Source organism: Sminthopsis crassicaudata, chromosome 2, assembly GCF_048593235.1.
Source record: "Sminthopsis crassicaudata isolate SCR6 chromosome 2, ASM4859323v1, whole genome shotgun sequence".
Lineage (NCBI taxonomy): Eukaryota > Metazoa > Chordata > Mammalia > Dasyuromorphia > Dasyuridae > Sminthopsis > Sminthopsis crassicaudata.
This window is the reverse complement of record NC_133618.1, coordinates 569,817,910-569,842,016: the sequence shown is the minus strand read 5'-3', so window position 1 is coordinate 569,842,016 and position 24,107 is coordinate 569,817,910. Positions and strand designations below refer to the sequence as shown.

General features: G+C 36.3%; 1 protein-coding gene and 1 long non-coding RNA gene across 2 annotated transcripts; one reads left to right on the top strand and one right to left on the bottom strand.

Annotated features, from left to right (window-relative positions):
* Window positions 1-4,994: 4,994 nt before the first annotated feature.
* On the top strand, window positions 4,995-5,542 carry CTXND1 (cortexin domain containing 1). The gene has a single exon (XM_074285227.1). The coding sequence runs from the start codon at window positions 5,036-5,038 to the stop codon at window positions 5,213-5,215; it is 180 nt and encodes a 59-aa protein (XP_074141328.1). The 5' UTR covers window positions 4,995-5,035; the 3' UTR covers window positions 5,216-5,542.
* A 6,107-nt stretch (window positions 5,543-11,649) lies between these two features.
* LOC141553724 (uncharacterized) lies at window positions 11,650-22,797 on the bottom strand. The gene is made up of 3 exons (XR_012485607.1): window positions 22,723-22,797; window positions 12,827-12,963; window positions 11,650-11,903 (listed from the first exon to the last, which is right to left on the bottom strand). It is a non-coding gene; the product is annotated as an uncharacterized LOC141553724 (long non-coding RNA).
* Between the last annotated feature and the right edge of the window lie 1,310 nt (window positions 22,798-24,107).

Below are 24,107 nucleotides of genomic sequence, written 5' to 3'. Positions count from 1 at the left end.
ACAACCATCATTAAAAAGGTGACTATTCTCAAGTATATGTTTTCTGGATGATCATGATGAGGATTCACAAAACCATTCAATCTCAAAGCTAAAAAGGACCACAAAGGATATCTAGCCCAACTGGGACCTAAATAAGACTCTCTTCTACTATATACTAGATCATTTCACTTACATAATTGAGAAATCTTCACTTATGAGAAACTTACTCATCCCCAAAGGAGTCCTTTCCATTTTTGAATAGCTCTTATTAGGGAACTTGATCTACTATTGAATTTAGTTTGGTATTTGCAATTCTTATCCTTTATTCCAAATTTTTCTCTTCAGGGATATGCAGGAAATTCTAGCCCTTATTTAATATAATAGACCTTCAAACACTTACATTAGTTACTATGGCTCTTTGTCTTCTCCAAGCTAAAGGTTGTTTCATTTGCTCTGTTGTTCATTGTAAATCATGGCCCTCAGTCTCTTCAACAAAGATTAACTTCAGAATAAGCCACAGTTTTTCAATGCTTTTCTCAAAATGTGGTAGGTATCCAAAACTGGAAAAAGATTTTTTTCCAATCAAGACAAAGGATGGAAGGTTATTCATCATCTTTTTTATGAAAGTTATTTTTCTCTTCATGTAGACTAGGAAAAAATAGATCTGTTGGCTCTAATATCATACTGTCAACTCATTTTGAACTTTTGTAGAAAGTGAGTCATGTCTACAGTAGTCTATTATTTTTCCCTATTCTTTGTGCAGTTGTTAATTTGAACCTATGTATATTACATTTATCCCTGTAAAGTTCCATCTTCCTAGATTCTTCCGATTTAACTTCCTGTCAAAATCTTTCTGAGATCCCAGTTCTATAATCCACGATTTTAGCTGTTAGAGGCAATAGAACTTGGTAGAAAAAAATTACTGAATTTGGGTCAGAAAGACTCAAGTATAAATCCTGCCTCTCTTATCAGACATGATTCAAGACCAGGGAATATCACTTAAAGTCCTCAAAACCACATTTCTTCATCTATAAGATGGAGATACTAATAATTCCTACCTGATGGGGTTATTGTGAAGACCAAATGAGACAGTATATGTAAAGTGCTTCACAAAATTTAAGGCAACTATAAATAGGAGTTAGTAATTTTCCTTCCTAGATTTTTTTATCATGTGAAAAGTATTGATTATGTAATCATCTAAGTTACTGTTAAAAATATTACATAGCAAGATACAAGGGTGTAACCCTGAAGCACCACACTAGATATCTCCCTCCAAGTTGACCTTAAACCATTAATAACTACTTTTTGGACACAGTCATTCTAATACCTCAGGGAACTACTGAATCATCTAATGCAATTTCTTCATTCTGTCTACACAAATAGCATGAGAAATTTGGTCAAATATTTTGCTGATATTTAGATATATGTTCTATGGCATTCTTCTCACCTACAGTCTAATTACCCTGTCATAAGAAGAAATTAAATTAGTCTGTCAAGTTCTGTTCTCCATGATGTTATATTTTCTGTCAGTGACTGCTATTTCCTTTTCTAGGTATTCCAAAGAATTCCATTAATAGTATATTGTAGAATTTTGACAGGAATGGAAGGTAATCTTGCTTGTCTATAGTTTATAGAATTTACCTTTTTTGAAAATCAAGACTTTCCCTATTCCAGTATGCCAAAATTTAGTTTTATCACAGTGCCTGGTATGTAGTAAGCACTATATAAATATTAATTATCATCATCATTAGAAACTAGGTATTGAGGATAGATCACAAGACTTTGAATTGTTAAGATTTCAGTTCAAATCCTGTCCTGTACATTTTCTAGTTATGTGATTCTGTATATATCATTTGCTCTTTCTCATCAATTTATTTATCTATTAAAAGTGGAAACATTCATAATACCTACCTCACACAGTTGTTGTGAAGATTATATGAGAAGAACTAAGAAAAACTAGTTCTCCTTTTTATATATTATCTATTATTATCGTGCTATCTATTTGACACCAAACTTGCATCTGTAGCTCATTCTTCATCTGTTGTGTTCATTTGAACATCATCATACTCCCAGGAACCTCATCATTGGGGAATTTCAATATCCTTCAAGAAGGAAACATCTTATGTACTTACACCAAGATAGTGGTATACTATCTTTAAAGCCCAGGAAATACAGATTATTTAGAATGAGGGGATGATCTCCAGTATTAAATGACTCAAGGATATCAAGGATGATAAAGACAAAAAAAAATAAAATAAAAAGGCTATTGGATTTGGAGGTTACTGATGAACTTTAGGAGAGAAAGATCTTCATTCAATCCTTCATAGGACTGGTTGGAAGCCAGAATAAAAGGAATACAGAGTGTGTCACCTGGCTTTAATAAAATTGTCATATAAACAAGATATGCCATATGCCACTTTCAATGGCTGCAAATAAGTACACTAACATTCCCCATGTAAATTCAGTTTGTGTCTAAAAGAAATCAATAAAGTTCATTCAAAAAATGTTTTAAGATAAACCTTTTTCTTTTTTTTTTTTATTCATTTTTCCAAATTATCCCTTCCCTCCCTCCACTCCCTCCCGCTGATGGCAGGTAATCCCATACATTTTACATGTGTTACAATATAACCTAGATACAATATATGTGTGTAAATACCATTTTCTTGTTGCACATTAATTATTAGCTTCCGAAGGTATAAGTAACCTGAGTAAATAGACAGTAGTGCTACCAATTTACATTCGCTTCCCAGTGTTCCTTCTCTGGGTATGGTTATTTCTGTCCATCATTGATCAACTGGAAGTGAGTTGGATCTTCTTTATGTTGAAGATATCCACTTCCATCAGAATACATCCTCATACAGTATTGTTGTTGAAGTGTATAGTGATCTTCTGGTTCTGCTCATTTCACTCAGCAACAGTTGATTTAAGTCTCTCCAAGCCTCTCTGTATTCCTCCTGCTGGTCATTTCTTACAGAGCAATAATATTCCATAACCTTCATATACCACAATTTACCCAACCATTCTCGAATTGATGGACATCCATTCATTTTCCAGTTTCTAGCTACTATGAAAAGAGCTGCCACAAACATTTTGGCACATACAGGTCCCTTTCCACTCTTTAGTATTTCTTTGGGATATAATCCCAATAACAGCAATGCTGGGTCAAAGGGTATGCACAGTTTGACATCTTTTTGGGCATAGTTCCAAATTGCTCTCCAGAATGGCTGGATTCTTTCACAACTCCACCAACAATGTATCAATGTCCCAGTTTTCCCACATCCCCTCCAACATTCATCATTATTTGTTCCTATCATCTTAGCCAATCTGACAGGTGTGTAGTGGTATCTCAGAGTTGTCTTAATTTGCATTTCTCTGATCAGTAGTGATTTGGAACACTCTTTCATATGAGTGGATATAGTTTCAATTTCATCATCTGAGAATTGTCTGTTCATATCCCTTGACCATTTATCAATTGGAGAATGGTTTGGTTTCCTATAAATCAGGGTCAGTTCTCTATATATTTTGGAAATGAGACCTTTGTCAGAACCTTTACTTTTAAAAATATTTTCCCAATTTGTTACTTCCCTTCTAATCTTGTTTGAATTAGTATTGTTTGTACAGAAACTTTTTAGTTTGATGTAATCAAAATCTTCTATTTTGTGATCAATAATGATCTCTAATTCTCCTCTGGTCATAAATTCCTTCCTCCTCCACAGGTCTGAGAGGTAGACTATTCTCTGTTCCTCTAATCTATTTATGATCTCATTCTAAAATAAACCTTTTTCCTGCTCTCTTTTCAATTTTCTTATGTGCCATATTTATGAGACAGCTTAGTATAGTTATAGGCCAAACTTGAATTCCTTTAATTTAAATAAGATAGAGAGGGGTGGAATGCAATAGTTCTGGATAATATGGACTGATTTGCCCTAAAACACATATAAAGCTGGTGTTCTAGGATCCTCTCCATCTTCTAGTTGTATCCCCAAGTTATTCATTTATCTTTACCATATAGTCTGAACCAAGTGCATGTTAAGGAAACATCCTTGATTGAAGTAGTAATCAATTCTATCGTGCATTTCAGTTCTAGGCCAAAATAAACCAAAGATGTGGAGTTTGAGAAATGAAGATTTTGAGAACAAATTCAGATGACTATTCCATTCCAGGATCAGACTAGCAAAAGTCATCAACTCTTTGCCCAGTGGTATCACTATATCTATACCTTAATATCCCACCAGTATCTCCAAACTAAATGTGTCCCATATTTCACATAACACACTGTGTTTCCTTCAACACTTCTGCCTCCTTCAGAATTTACCCTTTCTCTCAAGGTGCCATCATTCAACCACACTTTGCATCTTTCTATGTAAGATTACAGTCTTCACCTACTACTCAGAATATCTTACCTTAAGGTTCAAATCATAACAGTATGCCTGATCTACTTTATAAAGCCTATATCAGACCCACATTTAGATACCTTTTTTCTTGGTAGCCAAGAGAATCTGGACTTTTAAAAATTAAAAATAACAATTTTTATTGATATTCATTTTATTTACCTTGCTATATTTTCTTCTCTACTTTCTTTCTCCCAAAGAATAATGCCTTATAAATCATACTTTTTTAAATGAAGAGAAATTTTTAAAAATCAGCAAAGGTAATCAACAAATTAAAAATGTTCGAATCAAATTCAATGTGTCATATTGTTGCTTACCATTTGGAGGTGAAGAAAGAATTAATTATTTAGCAAGAGTTAGCTATTTATCTCCATATCTGTTCTAAAACGAAATGTGTTCCTAATGACAACATTCATAGCTTATGTTACCAGGCCTACAAATTAGGCCAACTTTGGATGAGATATGGATAAGATGATTACTCACAATGAATACATAAAAACTTTTCCCAAAGTTGGAACTAATTAAGAGCCAATTGCTCTTTAGTAATTATTATCCTTCCCCTGGATTACAGGAAGTATTTTCTAATGTTTGGGATTTTTTTTTTTTTGCAGGAATAGAAGGATGGTACCAATCAGAATAAAACCGGATGAGGAGACAACCTCACAATGGAAGAGCCAACCCCAATGCCTGTGCAAGTTGATGTGGACAAAGGATTGACTTTGGCCTGTTTTGTCTTCCTTTGCCTCTTTCTCATTTTTATGATTATTCGCTGTGCCAAGGTCATAGTGGACCCATATAGTGCCATCCCCACATCTACCTGGGAAGAGCAGCATCTGGATGACTGAAAACACCTCACCTCCTCCAGGGAAGCTAGATGAAAATCTCTATCCTGGAGCCTCAAGACCAAAGGTCTCTTCTTTCCAAAAAGCCATGGGAGAGTTTCAGCTCTTTGCCAAAGTAATAGATATTTGAGCAAAGAAAATAATGCAAACATTTGCAAGTAGCAGCTTACAAGATGGCAAGTCACGAATCAGATGAAATATGGAAGTAAGAATGGTCACTTAAAAATTATTTTGTTTTTCATGTACCTCCTGGCAAGTGGGTAGCCCAAAGGAACATTTATGTGGACTGGTAAAAGCTTTGTACTTATTTACAATGCTGTATTAAGAGATCTTAGGGATGCTTTTATGTTGGTAGTCCCAAGTCCACTCTGGCTACTGTTACACAAAGCTGGAGTTTAGAGAAGTAGACCACTTGATCAGCCATTGGAGGTTGCATTGGAGTTATCTTTTAGGCTGGCATTCTCCCTGACAATCTGCTTCTCTTTCTCAGATGGGGTGAGGACTCTCTCTGTGTGTGTGAAAACACATAGGAAGTATCACAACTAAATGATAATCAAGGAATGTGGACTTTCTTCAGGCAGGGAATTAGGCCTTTTAAGGGAGCATAATTTATTTAAAGAAGTATTAGTTGTGAGAGATTGATGTACTGTATGATTTAATATATAATTTACTGATTTACTATGTGAGCTTAGGCAGGCATTTCAGTTTCTGGTGCCTCAGTTTCCTCATCTGTAAAATGGGGATAATAAACTGTGCCCTCTCATCTCATAAGAATGTGAGAATAAAATTAAATCAAAAGTGTGGAAATGCTTTAGAATTAAAGGCAATACAACAGAAGAAGGGTTATGCCATTGGTAATTACTATGCTCAGATCCCTACCCACCAAAATAGACTCTAACATCCTTACCTATCCCCACATAAAGGTGGCCAAAAGCCTGAGCTGACCAGAAGGTGAGTGTTTATCAAGAGCCTCCCCTGTCCTTAGTACCAAAAGCAATGAGCCTTTTTTCCATCACCCCAATGACACAGGACTTTATTGACCTTGACTATTCCTTCCAAATTTAAAGTTGGAAGAGACTTGAGATGTTATTAAATTCAAACTTCTCATTTTACATATGAGGAAACTGAGGCACAGAGAGATTAAATGACTTGCCTACAGTTACACAGTTAGGGGTCTATGGCCCCTGTCTATTCTGAGGAATTAGCCTGTGGTTAAGCAGATATAATTACAGCCAGAGTCTAGGCCCTAAACTAGTGATAGTACAGTGATAGCTGTCATGCTAGGGATCCATGGTATTAACAATATGATTCATTTTGGAGCAGGACAAAAAAATACAAGTATTCTGGACACCTTTTTTTTAACAAGGAAGGATCACAGATTGAATCCCTCAGTGATCTAGGTCCCTTCATCAATGATTACCCATCCCTTTAGAGATTGTCTGAAGCAGAAGATCATGATATCTTAGCCTTATAGCTTCTCACCTGCTTGAAAAGGTACATTCTAGCTTTCATAAACCAATCTGAGGGTTTTGGTTCAAGGAGGAAGCAGCCTCCCAGAGCACCATCGCCTCTTGGAGACAGCTGTCAACAGCTGTGGGTGCAGAGCTGCATACACAGTGGTTCTAGGGCACACACTTGTCTATTCACCATTCATATGGGAAGCACAAACAAACAAGGCAGTCAATCAAAGATCCTAGGGAATGTTCCAGATCTGAGATTCCATGTATAGATAAAATCCCTCAGTGATCTAGGATCCCTTCATCAGTGATTACCCATCCCTTTAGGGATTGTCTGAAGCAGAAGATCATAGCTTCAAAGCTTCTCTTCTGCTTGAAAAGATACATTCTAGCCTCCCTAGATTTTATAGACCAATCTGAAGGTCTTGGTTCAAGGGAGAAGCAGTCTCCCAGAGTACCATCACCTCTTGGAGACAGCTGTCAACAGCTGCCGGGTGCACAGCTGCATACACAGTGGTTCTAGGGCACACATCTGTCTATTCACCATTCATATGGGAAGCACAAACAAACAGAAAGCATCAACCAAGCTACAAAGATCCCAGGGAATGTTTGAGATCTGAGACTCCATGCACAGAAGGAGAAGTTCCTTAGCGGGGAGATGGGGAAGAAACCTTCTTTTCTGCTACTGGATAAATACTTGTATTTAGCCAGTGCAGCAGCCTTCAAGTTTGCAGTCTACCTCGGAGAAATAAAGCACCTTCTAAGAAAAATAAAGCCCATTTTTGTGATTTTGTTTTGCAAATAAATATCTTCTCATGATTGGAAGAGAGAAGAGAGCAAAGGAGAGGAGAACCTTTAGAGTTCATTCTGCCCACCCACATGCAGTTTTGCCTGATCTAGGATGAGTTTCCTCTGCAGCTTTTCCAATGGGGCTCCATTTGGGAGCTTTAGAGAGAGATAGAAGCTGTAAATTGATTATTAAATCCTAGCTCTATGTGCTTCAGAGAAAAGGAAATACCTGCCAAGTTCTCTGTTGGGTAGCCTTTCTGCTGGAAAAGACTGGCTTAATTGTTTCCCTCTTTTCTTCATTTTTCGCCAGGGTGATCTGTATACAAAAGTGCAGTAAATGAGACAGAAAAAAGAGGCAAACACAGCTGGGGATTCTGTGGTCTGCCTCATTTCCCTTGTTGAATGATAGACAACTAGGGCTTCCATCCCTACAATTAGAACTTGTGGATAATTCCACTGAACAAATACTTCACAGCACTTATAGGTTTGTCAGTAATATTGCAGTGCCTATGGATCTTTTGAAGAAAGAAGGCATATTTCCCCTTCATTTTATCATGGTATGAGAACATAAAATTGGAGGCAAAAGCCTGGATTCATGTACTAGCTCCCTCCATAACATGTTGTATGAATGAGAGCAATTGCTTAATTTCACTATGCCTGAGTTAAAAAAAAAAAAAAATCTCTGTCCTCTACCTACCTCACATGCCATTGTGGGGATTAATGAAATTGTGCTAAAAATTAAATGAAAGAAGCACTATTAAGAAAGACTAATTTTTAACAATCTACCATGAATATTAAGAAAGGAAAGAAGGAAACAAAGGAAGGAAGGAAGGAAGGAAGGAAGGAAGGAAGGAAGGAAGGAAGGAAGGAAGGAAGGAAGGAAGGAAGGAAGGAAGGAAGGAAGGAAGGAAGGAAGGAAGGAAGGAAGGAAGGAAGGAAGGAAGGAAGGAAGGAAGGAAGGAAGGAAGGAAGGAAAGAAGGAAGGAAGGAAGGAAGGAAGAGAAGGGAAGAGAGATAAAAAGAGAAAGAAAGAGAGGAGAAGAAAGAGAGGATGGGAGAAGGAGAGAGAATGAGAGAGAAAGAGAGGAAAAAAGAAAGAAAAGAAAGGAAAGGAAGGAAGGAAGGAAGAGAAGGGAAGAGAGATAAAAAGAAAGAAGAGAAAGAAAGAGAGGGTGGGAGAAGGAGAGAGAATGCGAGAGAAAGAGAGGAAAAAAGAAAGGAAAGGAAGGAAGGAAGGAAGAGAAGGGAAGAGAGATAAAAAGAAAGAAGAAAGAGAAAGAAAGAGAGGAGAGGAGAGAGAATGAGGGAGAAAGAGAGGAAGAAAGAAAGAAAAGGAAGGAAGAAGGGAAGGGAGAGAAAGAGAGAGAGAGAGAGAAAGAAAGAAAGAAAGAAAGAAAGAAAGAAAGAAAGAAAGAAAGAAAGAAAGAAAGAAAGAAAGAAAGAAAGAAAGAAAGAAAGAAAGAAAGAAAGAAAGAAAGAAAGAAAGAAAGAAAGAAAGAAAGAAAGAAAGAAAGAAAGAAAGAAAGAAAGAAAGAAAGAAAGAAAGAAAGAAAGAAAGAAAGAAAGAAAGAAAGAAAGAAAGAAAGAAAGAAAGAAAGAAAGAAAGAAAGAAAGAAAGAAAGAAAGAAAGAAAGAAAGAAAGAAAGAAAGAAAGAAAGAAAGAAAGAAAGAAAGAAAGAAAGAAAGAAAGAAAGAAAGAAAGAAAGAAAGAAAGAAAGAAAGAAAGAAAGAAAGAAAGAAAGAAAGAAAAGAAAAGAAAGAAAAGAAAGAAACATTAATGGGCCATCTTCAAGTATTTCCTGGGAACAAGCCCTAATAATGGACAGTAAAATGAGCTTCTTAGAGTCAGTATAACCTCATGTGATAGGCGCATGAAGGAACACAGCCATAGGCCTAAGTATCTCCAAGTGGAGTAAAACGTAACTGACAACAGGTGAGGCTTTAGTTCCAGACGCCTACAACAACTCCTCCACCTGCTGGTCATTCCCTGAAATTCTACCATTACAGCTTGATCCCTTTAGAAATGACCTTGAGTCCTGAAATTGTGCGAATTTCTAGGGACAATGTTACTACAATATCCTTGTGGGGACATTATATGAGGAAAAGAAAACTAGGGATTATCATGAGAGTATTTGAAGTCTGAGGAGGATTAGGGAAAAGGTCTCCCAAAGTGGAAAGGAGGGAGTGGAACAGCAGTCTGAAGACTAAAGATGAACAGAATTCAAAATTTCACTTCCCAATTAAAGTGTTTGGGAATTCACTAAAAGGAGTTTCTGTTAAAAAAAAAAAAATCTCTATGGGTACTGGAGGAGAGTAGAATTCTACTTGTAGGCCCAACATTTAACTATATTTAACAACATTTAAACTGTAATTCCACTAAATACTTCCTTATTTTAAAGACAATAAGCCTCCCTGCTTCCTAAAGATTATGGTCCAAATGAGTGAATTTTTCCTTCATTAAAAAAAAAAAGTTGATATCTTGCAAATTTCTTCTTTTGCCCATGCCTTCACTGCAGACTTTTCTCATGTTAAACTCTTTCCTAATGGGGAGTGTATCTGATTTTCAAGTTCCTGTCTTACCTTGAATTACCCTAACCCAAATCTTTCTCCAGTACTTCCTTTTCTAAAATCCACCAAGGCAGATAGGTTATTTCTGTGATGACAGGAAAATTAAAAAGAAAAAGAAAAATTCTTCTTTTCCTGCTTGTGATGTTTGACTGTGAATTCTCATCTAACCATAGCCAATAGAGATACTAATTTTCTACAATTCAGTGGACCACTGACCTAACCTCACAGGGTTGTTGTGAGGAAAGCACTTTGTAAACCTTGAAATATTATATAAATGTGAGCTGTTGTTTTTTGCTGTTCTTTTCAGAGCATGTAGCAAGTGCCTCTGCTGAGTCATCATTTTGGTTTTCAATAGTTATTCTACTCTGAAGAAAGATGCACTCTGATAAACTCATTTAAATGAATAGCAGATTTACTATCTGATAATAAAATTAATTACTTCACCTGGAAAAAAAATGTAGTCTGTCAATGCCCACTCTTAACCATGAGTCTGTCACCCACCCCTTTTTAAAAATTGATTTTATATATATATATATATATATAAAACAAATCCTATATGACAAGAAATTCCAAGATATTTTGTGTGAATATATATACATATATGTGTATGTAATATATATAGTATATATATATATTATATTAAATATAGTATATAAATATTATACATATATATGTGTATATATACTTATATAAAGATAGGTAGATATATACACACAAAATATCTTGGAATTTCTTGTCATATAGGATTTGTTGTTATTGAAGAAATTTGTTCTGTGAGCACTATTTATGGATCCAATTTGGCATATACAGAGTGATTGCTAGGGGCAACTAGGTGACACAGTGGATAGAATACCAGGTCTGGAATCAGGAAGACTCATCTTCCAGAGTTCAAATCCAGCCTCAGATGCTTACTAGCTGACCCTGGGCAAGTCACATAACCCTATTTATCTTCTTCTGAAAGTTCTTCATCTGAAAAAATGAGCTGGAGAAGGAAATGGCAGAGTCTTTGCCAAGAAATTCCTAAATGGGATCACAAATAGTTGGTCATAAAGTATACAACTCAAAAACAACAGAAGAACATCTGTCATTTTAATGCTGGATATTCAATTACTCTCATTGCTCAGATGCAAGCAGCAGGTAGAGCATTGGTTCAAAGAATGTCCTTTCACAACTGCCCCGAAAGCCCGCATGTTTTCTTGAGAAATCATGTTTTTGAATGAAATACAGCTTATTCTTCATAATCCTGATTGTCCTATTCATCTGTCCAGTTACCCTCATGCCTTCATTCATTTATCCAATATTAACAACAGCCTATTTTTGAGTTAGGGACTATAAAGAACAGAATAATAGATTCAAAGCCTCCCAGACTAATAGACATTGATAGTGGAGTAATGAGGAGAGACAAAGGCAAGCCCACTGGATTTGGAGTTGGATTCAAATACTGCCTTTGCTTCTCACTCCCTGTGTGACTTCTCTGGCCCAAAGAATCCTCGTTGTTATGCATGATGGACTCTGCTACAAGGGGAAAGTCTGAATAGCAAATTTGTAAAAGATAAACAGATAAGCCTCAAGTCACAAAGATCCTGTTTTCAAAATTATCTGAGTAATTGCCTCACCAATTCATCCAGCATTTGGGTTTAAAAAGCAATTGTTAAGAGAAGGGCCGTTGTTTCTTTGACCTGCTGAAACCCTCACCTTGAGCAGGAGCTTTCACTTCGAGATAGGAATCAGGAACAAACCTACAAATTCTCTGTGCAGGAATAAAGAAGGCCATGGGGAGTGTGACCACTGATGGTAATGTTTTCAGGTCTGCTTCTGCTTCATGTATCCTCGCTCTGGGTTGGACAATTATTCTACCTTTACCAGGTAAGGATTTCCTTTTGCAAAAAAGAAAAAAAAAAAAAAAAAAAAAAGCATGTGTGTGTGTGTGTGTGTATACACACGCATATATTTATATGTATGTATATATATATATATATACACATGTATCATAGTACTACATATATAGCATGTACACCACATATATCACATATTTTATATAATACATTATATAAAATGTTATGTTAATTATCTCCTATATGTAGCATATACATAGTTAGCAATTCGTATGTAGCATTTGCACACATAACACATACACATAATATGTGTACGCACATGATTTTATTATGTGTGTGGTATTGCCTGAAGAACCTACATCCATTCCTGGCTAATCACTTGGTTGGTACTTTCCTTAATTGGCTCCAGAAAAATTCCCTTACTCCCCTCCCCCTGAGCTAATAAAGTCTCTTCTGCTTCTTCTCTAAATGTCTTGGATGTACTCTGGAGAGCCCAGAAAGGTTAATATCAATGCAATGCGTGTGTGTGCACATGTACATATCATATACACAGATAGTGTACACATATGTAGCATGTGCATATATAGTATTTATGCATACATATATGATATTATTGTTATTATATTGTGTGTGTGTGTGTAGTACTTCAGTACTTGTCTCCTTGCAAAGAACGTTTCAATTCCCCAGGGACAGTGAAATCAAACTTTTAAGCAGTCACTTGGGGTGCTCTACCTGTGCAAAAGTACATAGCACTCAAAAGTCAAACTGTGTCAATTCATTTCAAGCCGTGTGCGTGTGAAACCACAGTCATTAAGGCTTTTCAAGTATTTTGGAACTCAGTATAGAGTCTAGAATAATAGATAACCTTCAAAAAACCTCATAATTTTCTTGAATTATGGCTCCACCCACTTGGATCCCCAATGTTATTACTCTTCTCAGCAAATTCCCAAAGAAATCACCAGTACCAAAAACTTGGAATGGGCTGAGCACAGATGCCATGATGAAGTTAGAGCTTCAGTTCCCTGACATATTTCTTTTTCTGTTCTGTCCTCCACTTTTGCCATAGGAACAGATATATCCAAAAGCCTCTTCAGTGAGCATTCTGAAATTAGAAGAGGAAAAAGACTCACTCCAATCACTTTGTACTCTTTCCATAGATGATTGGTTGATTACTATGATTCCTATGCCTGAAGAACCTACATCCATTCCTGGCCAATCACTTGGTTGGTACTTTCATTAATTGGCTCCAGAAAAATTGGCTCCCCTCCCCCTGCAGCTAATAAAGTCTCTTCTGCTTCTTCTCTAAATGTCTTAGATGTACTCTGGAGAGCCCAGAAAGGTTAATATCATAAAGCTTTGCATATGCCGTTAGAAAGGTCTCACCATGACCTGCTCAACTCACCACTGCCCTTTATTATGGTCCTCCTTGGGATGATTTGGCTTTTGGCTTCCTTCTCTCTTTGATGCCTTACAAAAAGAACTTGCTGCATAAGGTTTCATACAAATGTTATAAGAAAAAAGGAGGGGGTTGTGTTAAATGACCTCCAAGAGCCTTCTAGCTCTTAACTTATAATTCTTTTATCTTCTGAAATATGAATAAGAAAAAATAAAGATAAAAACAGCTCACATCACATTAACACCAGGGGATACCCGGATAATCTACCAGCAAGAATTTACTCCATTCTAGTATATAGGGATTAGTACTGTGGTCATGATTTTTATTAAAACACAGCAAAACCATCAATAACATGGAATGACTATCCAAGCATTTTTAAGCATCTTCTTTATGTAAGGTACTAGAGATACAAAGGTTTTTGTTTTGTTTGTTTTGTTTTTTTAATGACAGTCTTTGTCCTCAAGTTACCTATAGAGTAAAAATAGAGATATAATATGACCATAGACTATAATATAAAGCAAGAAGTGGGGGGAAATAATATGTATAAATATAGATACAAGACACATAAGTAGAAACAAGATGACCTTGGAAGGTAGAACTCATAGGAATCATAGGGATTCCTTCAAGAACATGAGTTCAATCTTCACTGTAGCCACACCACACCAGGAAAATTCTTTCCTCGTCATCCCAAATAAGCTGAGTTGTGCATTTACTGATTAACTCTACTATTTCAAGATGCTATCATCACTTTCACAATGGTTCCTCCAGAGAGCAGTGTAGAAGTATAAAATTAGAGATATCATTTCCAGGTCAATGTTAAAGAAGCATGTTATCTGGGAGGAGAGGGAAAGCTGTGAATGAAGTAGTTTGGACTTTTACTTTAGGGTAAAGGAGAACAAAAGCATAAGCTAAATTCTATATAGTATATTTGCATTAAATAATTATACCAGGTTACCAAGCTGTCACTTGAAAAATCTAAAAGCAAAACCCAAGTCAAAATGAGACATGATATAAGTAAATTTTGTTTTGGAGTCCAAGTGGTAAGAGGTCCTGAATGCCAAAGAGGACAAACCAGAATGAATAGCTATAATAGGACTACCTTGGAAGCACAGGATATCATAGGGTAGTTTGTAGGATGGAATGAAAAGGAAAGGTTCCAAAGATAAATTCCACCTACTTAAAAGTTTTAAGGAGAAGGAAACTTTGTTAAGAATCAGTATTACACAACATAATGCTAGAATGGACAGAGTATTACTCTTGGACTCAAAAGACGAAGATCCAAGCCCTAGCTTCACATCAAAGTAGATAGATGTCACAATAATCTATCTCTATCTCAGTTGCCTAATCATTAAAACCAGGACAACATTTGTACTAATTAGCCTAAAGGTTGTATTTGTGAATGTGTATATTTATTTGTTCTTATCCATTTCTATGGGCCCCTCCTCATTTTCACAAAATTTTTAAAAATTTCACCCATTTCTCTCCATATCTTTCTCCTTGTCCTCTGTTGGAGGTGGCATTTTTTTTTTTTTCAAAAGAGGAGGAAAGAAAAATCGATAAAACAGAAAATAAAATTTAAAATTTTCTTACAATATATTCAGTGTTCCTCACCTCTGCAAAGAAGTGGGAAGATCTTCTCAGTTTTTTTTTTGGGGGGGAACCAAACATGTTTTTGGTAACTGTACAACTATCATTTTTATTTCTTTGTGGTTGTTCTTTTAATTTTCATTTATTTAGCTATTATTGTCTCCAGAAGCTGCTGGATCGCTCCTGGGAAGAGATCTGCTGTGTCTTCTACTCAAATCTCTCCGACAGATTCTTCTTCCTGTAACGAACCGTTGTCTCCAGGCAGTTGCTGTTAACTCTTGTCCAAAGAATGACTTCCCTTCCTGCAGAGAGCCCCTCAAGCCTGATGCAATTCAGAGTCTTCTCCTCTTCCTGGAGTGCTGTCCTCTTTATCCTCCCAGAGATTGGGCGTGGGATAATGCAAGGGCTTCTGGGAAGAACCACTTCAGCCAATGGGCTTGCTCCTTCTATCAAGTCAACCTAAGTTCTCACCTTGTAATTGTCCAGAAAACCTGAATTCTCACCTTGTCACTGTCCAGACAACCTCAGTTCTCACTTAGTAATCCTAACATCTCCCCCTTTCTTTTGATTTAGAACATAGGACAGTCATGACCTTGAAACATAAATCCATCAATATGGGAAGTATTACAGATAATTACATAAATGACCTTGAAACATAAATCCATCAATATGGGAAGTATTACAGATAATTACATAAATTACATAAGCACATAGTAACATAGTAACGTAACACATGCTAGAAGTATATAACATAATCATAAATTGAAAATTTATAAATGTCCATAAGTCCATTGTCCATTAGTCTCATCTTGTGTGAGGAAGTCCAATGATTCCTGCTGGTTTTTAAAGTTCTTTAACAGTCTTCTTATTATCCATGCTCTTTCAGTGTCAGATGTTTCTTAGATCTTCTCCTTTATTTTGAGATCTTTCTCTTTTTCTGTCTCTCTCTGATGGACAAGGCGAACACGACTCGTTGGCACCCATCTGATTCCTTCCCCTGCTGAAGAAATACAAGCAAACCCTCTCCCCCAGGCAGTTAACCTATCTGGTCCCTTCCATTCACCGCTTTCTGGAGAGATACAGAAAGCGGATCTCTCCACATCACCTGGCGATTATCTAAGGACAGTGGAGATGCTCTCACTGGACACTGCCCTTCTGGTGGGTTATAAAACCTGTCTGCTGGAGCCAGTGCATCTTTGTCAAAAATTAGAAAATTAATGGTATAGAGAACTAAATTTAGAAGTTCCCTAGGGCTACCTGTGGCTCCCCCTTTCTTTTGTTTTTGGAGGAGTGTCTTAATATCTCTGTTTCTTCTCTCTACTATTGCCTGCCCTTGAGGATTAAAGGGTATGCCCGTGGTATGTAAAATCTTATACTGTGCACAAAAGTGTGTAAAATGTTTGGACGTATATGCAGGTCCATTGTCTGTTTTTATTGCTTGTGGCACACCCATAATTGCAAAAGCTTGTATAAGGAATTCAGTGACCACTCGGGCTGTCTCTTTTGTCCCTGTTCGGGCGCCAAATTGCAAAGGTCTGGTCTAGCTCCTCTTGTCAGGATAAGCAAAAGTCCTTGCCCCACGTTGGGCGCCAATTGTAGCGAGCTATCGTCTCCAGAAGCTGCTGGATCGCTCTCTGGGAAGAGATCTGTTGTGTCTTCTACTCAAATCTCTCCGACAGATTCTTCTTCCTGTAACGAACCGTTGTCTCCAGGCAGTTGCTGTTAACTCTTGTCCAAAGAAGTGACTTCCCTTCCTGCAGAGAGCCCCGTCAAGCCTGATGCAATTCAGAGTCTTCTCCTCTTCCTGGAGTGCTGTCCTCTTTATCCTCCCAGAGAATGGGCGTGGGATAATGCAAGGGCTTCTGGGAAGAACCACTTCAGCCAATGGGCTTGCTCCTTCTATCAAGTCAACCTGAGTTCTCACCTTGTAATTGTCCAGAAAACCTGAATTCTCACCTTGTCACTGTCCAGACAACCTCAGTTCTCACTTAGTAATCCTAACAATTCCCCAATAGATAAGTATTTGTTTTATTTCTTTTCAAAGTCTTTCAGTGATTACTAATTCGACAATCATTTCTGGCAGGATTTTTTTTTTTCAGTATCATGTAGTTCAGTTGGGCTTTGATAACCTGAACTCCTATCTGCCTAGTTATCTTGGGTTTCTAGTGTAGATTTATCATTTTCACTTTTTCTTAATTACAGGAGAAAAAAGAAAAAATTAAATAAAAGTTAAATATTCCTCCCTTCTCTCTTGACTATTACTTATCACCATCTTAATCATCACAAAAAACTAGTCCTTCTTATCTCCTATATACCTAAAAAAGATTCTTCTGTTGCCCTTTGAATTTTTATCAGTTTCAGTTGATACTGTTCTTACTTATTACACTGTCCTTAGAGGACCATTCCATGTTTTTATATTTTAAGTCTTATATATATATGAATTTTAAAGTTTTTTTTTATTATTCTGAACTTAACAAACACCAAATAACATGAGAATTTCTAGGTCATTAAAAAAATTAAGCTAAGTTGATATTTCTTTTACATCCAACTTGATCCCTTTAGACAACACTTCCCCCTTCCTTATCAGATGTTTTTCTCTTTATAGCTTCAGAGTTTCATTCTTGAGAGTTTCCCATTCTTCCTAAGCAGACCCACCCTATAAAATTTAGTCCATGAGCTCCCACCTGCCTTTTTTTATGAACTCTTTTAAAATAGACTTCCCCCCGCAAATCTCTGGGGTATGGCATATGAAGTTCTGCTTTCCTCTCATTAACCACAAATTCTTTGATGGGGTGATCATTTCCCCCAAGTTTTCCAACATTTCTACTTCAGCAGCTTCTTTGTTGATGACAATCAAGTCCAGACTTGTAACTCCTTTTTCTCCTTCCTCCACAGTTTAAAGAATGAAGTCATCATTAAAGCAAGCCAAGAATTTGTTAGCATGTCTGCTTTTGGCAGAGAGAGAAGTCAAACAGATGTCCAGATGACTGAAGTCCCCCAACAGATGACCAGATAATTGAAGAGCTACTGTGTCATTAGCAGCATTTTTTGTGAATATCTTATAAATGTAACTGAGCCTGCAAGTCTGGGGAGAGTGAATTACTAATCATTTCCCATCTATTTAAAAATAAAAGAAGACCTCAATTTCCTGTAGATAAGATCTTATAGGGACCAATATGAAAGAAGGAAAGGAAATGGACATTTGAAAATATTATCCCTGTGTTGAATGGTCCAGGTATGGTACCAATGAAGCTAAATCCATTGGTTCAAATTCTACATAGATTATTTAGTTTTACCCTCTTTTCATAGTTTGCCTCATTCCAGTTAGCCAATGAACAAATTCTTGTTTTTAGTAACAAATAAGTTACTATTATTACCATTATGTTAGCAAAAACCAAAAAATAATACCTTGGAGTCAGAGTATCAACTTAGTAACTGGGGGAGATACATTATGAGTTAAGCAATAATAGCACATGAATCTAAGGACTCTGAGAACAAATATCTTGGCCCCTTGCTCAGCAGTATCAAGATAAGCATAACTTAGCTTCATGATGATAGTTTTCCCTCATATATGAAATGAGTAGAGATGGAGGTTGGTTTCTTTCATAAGCCAGTTTAATCAGTTTGAATTAGTCTCTCTCATCTCGGAGGGTTTAAAGTTCTAAGATTTAAATATCAATCAATCAACTTTTATTAAATGCCTATTATGTGCTGGCACACTATGCTAAGAGCTCAGAATACAAAAAGAAGCAAAAGACAATCTTTATCTTCAAGGAGCTTACAGTCTAAAGATTAGCTATAATTTAATTGCAGATGTTCTTAATATTTTGACAAATTATTTCATTGGCTTCCTTTGCAATTCTATGAATTTTACTTTATGTGCTTCAAAATATTTACTTTATGTGCTTCATTTGACTGCCTAAGGGATTTATAACATCAAAAATAAAAACAAAGAGTGAGAATCCTTGATTCTAATATAACCCCTTCTCTCTCTCCCTCATTTTAAAATGAGACAATTAGACAAACTAATCCCTAAGATCCCATGTAATTTAAATTCTATGATTCTGCTTTCCTTTTCCTTGTATGTTTGACAGGTCCTTCCCCTATTATGTATCTTCTTTGGGGAATTGAAGAAGAGAAGGTAATATGGTACAATAGAAATAACATGGGCTTGAGTCAGCAGATCTAGGTTTAAATACTATCATCTCCAATGTTTACTACTTTCCTGACTATGAGCAAATTGCCTAGATCTTCTTAGACCTCAGTTTCCTTATTTGTAAGATAAGGACATTCAATATGATGGCCTCTAGGGTCCTTTCAAGCTCTAAATCTATGACCACATAAAGAAATTTCTCCTAAGTATCTCAAATAGTGTCTACTATGTGTCATCTGCATTAGAAGTCATGTTGATTATTTATTATTGACATTTCTGAAAGTCAGAAAATAAATTCTCTAATGAAAAAATAAATAAAAACTGATGGAATGTTTACATCTGTCATGCTGTCAGCCAACCCGACCTCCCAAACAAGCTTCAAGTTCTGTAAAAAAAAAAAATGCATTTGGTTTTGCCTAATTTTGAAATTTTATAGATTTTTATCTGTCATGGATATCTTCTAATATTTGTAAAATATAATTAGTCCACATGTAATCAGGTCAGTCCCCATTAATAACTGAGTAATAGCTAGCAAATGCCTTCTACTCAATTCTCCAGACACTAACCTTGTCCAGAGAGCAGACTGGGCTGAAGGCCAGCCTGACAAGCAGAGATTTAGTTAGAGCTCTCAGTGTGAGATCTGCAGCAAGTCTTAAGAAAAAAGAACACACGTAGGAAGGTAATCTACCTTATAAATACCTCTAATTAACCAGTCAACCAAGAATTTTCCAGTCCACCTGGTTAGGAGATTTACTTTGAATCTCTGGTGCAATTTGAAGCTGAAATAGAGTTCATGACTTAACCTTTTCGGAACAAACATCTTTTTCCCCCACTACCCAAAACAAGTCTAGCACATAAAGGGAGAATGATGATTGCCATTGAATTGGAGAATAAAGAAACCTTCCATACTTTTTAATTTATGGTTAAAAAAAAATACATTCACAAAACCAAATGTGTCCCATTTTGAACCAGTTGCCTTCATCATTTATAATGATGTTTTATAATAGGTTTGTGTCAATAAACATGTAGGCAGTTCTAGCTGTAGAAAGAATTTACTGGATTTGAAATGGAGATTTTGAAAAACCTAGAGTTCAAGAAGTATCATTTGAAATGTAGATTTCAAAAATCAAAGCATGAGAGGCACTAGTAAAATGAAAATCAGCTAAGATCATCAAAAACGTGTCATCAATGTATTTTAAGAAATGATTGGGTATACTGTTATAGTATACTATATACTAGTACACTGTTAAGATTTTTCTCCTTTATTTAAAAAATACTAGTAGTACATTATGGAATACCAAATGGGTAATTTTGATTATATTAAGTTAAAAAGTTTTTGTACAAACAAAACCAATGCAGACAATATTAGAAAGGAAGCAATAAACTGGGATTTTTTTTTTTACATCCAAGAATTCTGATAAAGGCCTCATTTTAAAAATATATAGAGAATTGACTTAGATTTATAAGAATACAAGCCACTCCCAACAAATAGTCAAAGGATATGAACAGACAATTTTCAGATGAAGAAATTAAAACCAGTTCTAGTTATATGAAAAAATGCTCTAAATCACTATTGGTCAGAGAATGCAAATTAAGACAACTCTGAGGTACCACCACATCCCTCTCAGATTGGCTAAGGTGATAGAAAAAGATAATAATGAATGTTGGAAGGGATGTGAGAAAACTGGGACATAGACATTGTAGGTGGAGCTGTGAACTGATCCAATCATTCTGGAGAGTTAATATGGAACTATGCCCAAAGGGATATCAAACTATTCATACCCTTTGATCCAGCAAGGTGTCTATTTGGTCTGTACCCAAAAGAGATCATAAAAAAGAGAAAAGAACCCATGTGTGCAAAAATGTTTGCAGCAGCCCTTTTAATAGTGGCAAGGAACTGGAAATTGAGTGGATGTCCATCAGCTGGAGAATGGCTGACTAAGTTATGATATATGATTGTTACAGAACATTATTGTTCCATAAGAAACAATCAGCAGGGACAGCTAGGTGACTCAGTGGTTAGAGCACCAGCCCTGAAGTCAGGAGGACCTGAGTTCAAATCTGGCCTCAGACTTTTAGCACTTCCTAGCTGGGTGACCCTGGACAAGTCACTTAACCCAATTGCCTCAGGGGGGAAAAAAAGGAAAAAGAAACAATCAATAGGATAATTTCAGAGAGACCTGGAGATATTTACATGAACTGATGCTAAGTGAAATGAGTAGAACCAAGAGAACATGGTACACAGCAACAGCAAAATTATACAATGATCACTTCTGATGGACATGGCTCTTTTCAATAGCAAAGTGATTCAGGCCTATTCTAATGGTTTTATGATGGAGACAACCATCTGCACCCAGAGGGAGAACTGTGGGGATCACAACATAATATTTTCACTTTTTTATTGTTGTTTGCTTGCATTTTGTTTTCTTTCTCATTTTTTCCCTTTTAGATTTGATTTTTCTTGTGCAGCATGATAATTGTAGAAATATGTATAAGGAATTACACATGTTTAACATATATTGGATTATTTGCTGTCTAGAAGAGGGATGGGGAAAGAGAGGGAAAAAAATTTGGAACACAAGGTTTTGCAAGGGTAAATGTTGAAAACTATGCATATGTTTTGAAAATAAAAGATTTTAAAATATTATTTACTTATAATATTATTTTTCTTTGTAAATTTTGAATTTCATTTCTCTCCCTCTCCCACCCTTTCCTTTAATTACTGAGAAAACAAGCAATATATCAATTACACATGTGAAATTATACAAATGCAAATAGCTATATTTTAAAAAAAAAAAGAAAAATAAGTGAGAAAATTATACTTCATCTTGACTATACTTCATCAGTTCTCTCTCTAAAAGTGAATAGTATTTTTTCATCACGAGTCCTTTGAAATTATCTTGAATTATTTTATTGATCAGAGTACCCAAGACTTTCATAGCTGATCCACATTACAACATTGCTGTTAATGGCGCACAATGATCTCCCAGTTCTTTTCACTTTACTTTGCATAAGTTCATACAGGTCTTGCCATGTTACTGCTAAGATTCTTGCTGAATTGTCAGTGTGGTATAGATACTCTATAGTTAGACCTAGTTCAGAGACTGAGTCAGGCTCTAGGAGGTCCCAAAGTACCTTGGGCAAGGACTTGAAGAAATGTGAAAAATGGAATCATGTGCAAATTAAAACAACCACTGCCACAGCAACATTATTTCTTCAATCGTTATGCAGACCAATGAGGTCTCTCGATCCTGAAGTGCTGAGATCAGACACATTTTTGTGCCAGCTAGGTGGCAAAGTAGATGGAAAACTGGGCCTGTAGTCAGGAGTTTCGTCTCAGATATTTATGAACTCTGTGACTCTATTTGCCTCAGTTGTAAAATAAAAATAATAATAGCACCCATAGCACCTACCTTAGTAGGGTGGATGTGAGGATCAAATGAAATAAGATTTGGAAAAAAAAAAAAAAAAAAGCATTAGCACAATACCTGGCATGTAAACACTTATCCCCTTCAGCCATAGTGGAACAAGCCCAGAATTTGTTATCAAAGTTTCCAGTTTAAATCCTGACTGCTACTTACTCCCTGTCTGGCCTTGAGAAAGTTATTCTGCTATATGGGCCTCAGTTTCTTATCCGTAAAATGGAGGGGTTGGATGAGATTACTTTTAACTAGCTCTCTATGATTTCATAATTTAAGACATATGTTAACACTTTGAAATAATACCTGAAGGAAGTCAAACCCTTATGAAAAGGGAGGAGCTTGAGCCCTTGAAACATTGAGTTAAGCTGCTAATTCAACTGGCATAGGTAATCAGAAGGTCAAAAAACCTAAGTCCAAATACCTGCTCAGTTACTTGTTACCTTTGTGACTTCAAACAACTCTCTTCTCTGTGACCTAGTTTCCTCACTTATAAAACAAGGGGATAATGACCTCTAAAGGCAGCTGGTGATAGAATGCCAGGCCTGGAGTCAGGAAGACCAGAATTCAAATCCAATCTCAAACACTAGCTATGTGACCTGTTTGCCCCAGTTTGCCTTAACCTCATCTTCATGGCAAACCTCTTCAGTATCTCCAGTATTTTTGCCAAGAAAACCCCCAAATGGGATCACAAAGAGTCAGACAAGAACAAAATGACTGAACAGCAAAGATCTGTTCCACCTTCAAATCTCTGATTCTAAGGGAAGAGAACTTGAAAATTAAATGGTGAGATTTTCTTCCTTTGGAGGTTACAATGCAGCTTTACCTCAAGAGGGAGAATGTGTGTCTCAAGGTCCCTTTATACCATTATGATTCTATCAGCAGTTTGTTGTTCTTGCAAGAAAGATATTAAATAAATCAAGGCTCTTGTCAAGGGCAATGGCTGATTATCAGATTTTCCAAATTGGGATTGTTGTAACTGCGTCAGCCAGGCGCTCAGTAGGCACATTGTCGATATCATGGCAGACAGGAGTAAAATCGGAGACTCTTCTAAGACACTCAGAAAAAGGAACACAATGGGTGATATTTCTGTTTTACAGGTTGTACTTGGATGAACTTTAAAATGTAATTACAAGTGTCATGTATTGGTTTCCTTACAATATCTTAGGCATCTCTCTTTTCCTTTCCATTTCTATAACTATCTTTATGCAGATCCTTAACTCATGTCTGAACTATTGCCTTACCTCTCTCTCTACTCATTCCCTTCTTAAAATCCAGCACTGACTTCTATTCTAGTCATTTAATTGACACTATTCATTTGAAGGTCACCACTTCCATATTGCTAAAACCAAAGGTCTTTTAACCACTTCATTTTTTTTCTTAACCTTAAACTTCATTTGTTTCAGCACCTGTCTTAAGTTATGGTAGGCAGGAAAAAGCATTCAACTTTGAGTCACAAAAACCCCAGTTCAAATCCCAGATCATATTTGTATGACCTTTGTCAGCTGATTTAACCTCTGTGGACCTCAGGTTTTGGTTTTTGTTTTTTTCCATCTGTAAAATGATGACAATGGGTTTGATAGCCTTAGTGGTTCCTTTATGCTCTATGTGTGTAATCTTGTGATTCCTTCACTAGGACTCAGTTCCCTTGGCTTCTAGGGCACTGCATTGTCCTAGTACTCCTTCCATTT